Here is a 2,548-nt window from a genome sequence, read left to right as displayed (position 1 = left end):
CATGTATGGGGGAGCGTTTGGGAACAAACAGGACAGTGTGTTTCCCAACCTGGAGGTGAGTCTTCTTCCTCCTTCTGCCCCCTGCTGGTCTGTTAGTGGAACACCCAGAAATATTATATTATATTATGTTATATTAATTATATTATATTATCATATATTTATTATATTTTATTATATTTTATCATATTATATAATATTATATTATCATACTATATAATAACACACAGAGACAGTTACACATTCTCTAACCCTAACCTTTGACCAGTCCTCCCAGTGACTCCTCCCAGTGACTCCTCCCAGTTACTCCTCCCAGTTCTCCCAACGACTCCTCCCAGTCCTCCCAATGACTCCTCCCAGTGACTCCTCCCAGTTACTCCTCCCAGTTCTCCCAACGACTCCTCCCAGTCCTCCCAGTGACTCCTCCCAGTTCTCCCAATGACTCCTCCCAGTCCTCCCAATGACTCCTCCCAACAACTCCTCCCACTCCTCCCAATGACTCCTCCCAGTCCTCCCAATGACTCCTCCTAGTTCTCCCAGTGACTCTTCCCAGTCCTCCCAGTATATAACTGTATTTTCCTGTCCCTCAGGGTGCTCTGACGTCCTCGTCCTCCCCCCTGGTTTTACCTGCTGTCTCGTGGCCGGCCTCCAACGCTGTGATTGGCCAGCTGCAGGACCAATTGGAGACGTCCCCTCTGTACATGGACCCTGAGACTCTGAGCCAACTGAGACTGAACGCGTCCTCCCCGACTCTGCTGGTGTTCAGACTGCCCTACGGCACTGGGTCAGTACTACACCTACCAACTACACCTACCAACCACACCCACCAACCACACCCATTAACCACACCTACCAACCACACCCACCAACCACACCTACCAACCACACCCACCAACCACACCTACCAACCACACCCACCAATCACACCTACCAACCACAGCCACCAATCACAGCCACCAACCACACCCACCAACCACAGCCACCAATCACAGCCACCAACCACACCCATTAACCACACCTACCAACCACACCCACCAACCACACCTACCAACCACACCCACCAACCACACCTACCAACCACACCCACCAATCACACCTACCAACCACAGCCACCAATCACAGCCACCAACCACACCCACCAACCACAGCCACCAATCACAGCCACCAACCACACCCACCAATCACCCCCACCAACCACAGCCACCAATCACAGCCACCAACCACACCCACCAATCACCCCCACCAACCACACCCACCAACCACACCCACCAACCACACCCACCAACCACACCTACCAACCACAGCCACCAACCACACCCACCAATCACACCCACCAACCACACCCACCAACCACACCCACCAACCACACCCACCAACCACACCTACCAATCACAGCCACCAACCACACCTACCAATCACAGCCACCAACCACACCTACCAACCACACCCACCAACCACACCTACCAACCACACCTACCAACCACAGCCACCAATCACAGCCACCAACCACACCCACCAATCACAGCCACCAACCACACCCACCAATCACAGCCACCAACCACAGCCTCCAACCACACCCACCAATCACACCCACCAACCACACCCACCAATCACACCCACCAACCACACCCACCAACCACAGCCTCCAACCACACCCACCAACCACACCCACCAACCACACCCACCAACCACAGCCTCCAACCACACCCACCAATCACAGCCACCAACCACAGCCTCCAACCACACCCACCAATCACACCCACCAACCACACCCACCAACCACACCCACCAATCACACCCACCAACCACACCTACCAATCACAGCCACCAATCAGAGCCCAGGCCTGACACTGATGACAGTAAGTTGAACCCTCTTCTTCTCTGGTTTCAGGGCTGATCTGATGTCAGCTAAAGAGATTCTGAGTGGAAACGGTGAGTCAGCCAATAATTAATCAGCTGACAATTATCCAATCTGCAGTTTTATGTGTTTCATAATCAATAATTGAACATGCTGATTTTCAGATGAGGTGATTGGTCAGGTGCTGAGCATCATGAAGACTCAATCTGTTCCTTATACAGCGATTTATACGTCACTGAGACCCTCCCAGGTTAGTGTGTGTGTGTGTGTGTGTTTGTGCTTACTCTGATCATATGTGTGTGTGTGTGTGTGCTCACTCTGATCGTGTGTGTGTGTGTGTGTGTGTGTGCTTACTCTGATCATATGTGTGTGTGTGTGTGCTTACTCTGATCATATGTGTGTGTGTGTCTCCAGGAGGTGGCGTCTCTCTCAGTGGAGATGGAGGGGGCTTTGGGGGGGGGGTCGTTCCCTCCTGCAGGTGAGAGGAGGATACAAAGAGCGGGAGAGAGAGAGAGAGCGGCAGCGTCGCATCAAAGAGAAATCCTCCGTTTATGCTCCGGTGGAGTTTAAGGTTAATTTTCATATTCACTTTTTATTCTTACTATCAGTAACTCTGTGTGTGTGTGTGTGTGTGAGTGTCCACATCAGGAACATTTAACTGGGTCACATTGCAGTCATGTGTAGAGCGTGTAG

At 51.7% G+C, this 2,548-nt stretch overlaps 1 protein-coding gene across 1 annotated transcript in view; it reads left to right on the top strand.

The window, feature by feature from the left end:
• The window catches only part of atp6ap1a (ATPase H+ transporting accessory protein 1a), a gene marked incomplete at its 5' end in the record, with an annotated part of 10,910 nt that continues 8,362 nt past the window's right edge, over window positions 1–2,548 (top strand). Inside the window, 5 exon segments of the mRNA XM_062415050.1 lie at window positions 1–55; window positions 588–781; window positions 1,889–1,929; window positions 2,020–2,125; window positions 2,294–2,426. Coding sequence (XP_062271034.1) covers window positions 1–55; window positions 588–781; window positions 1,889–1,929; window positions 2,020–2,125; window positions 2,294–2,426 — 529 coding nt within the window.

The sequence above is a fragment of the Scomber scombrus genome, unplaced genomic scaffold (genome assembly GCF_963691925.1).
Source record: "Scomber scombrus unplaced genomic scaffold, fScoSco1.1 SCAFFOLD_51, whole genome shotgun sequence".
Taxonomy (NCBI): Eukaryota; Metazoa; Chordata; class Actinopteri; order Scombriformes; family Scombridae; genus Scomber; species Scomber scombrus.
The sequence above is the reverse complement of the archived record's forward strand: the minus strand, read 5'-3'. Positions and strand labels throughout refer to the sequence as shown.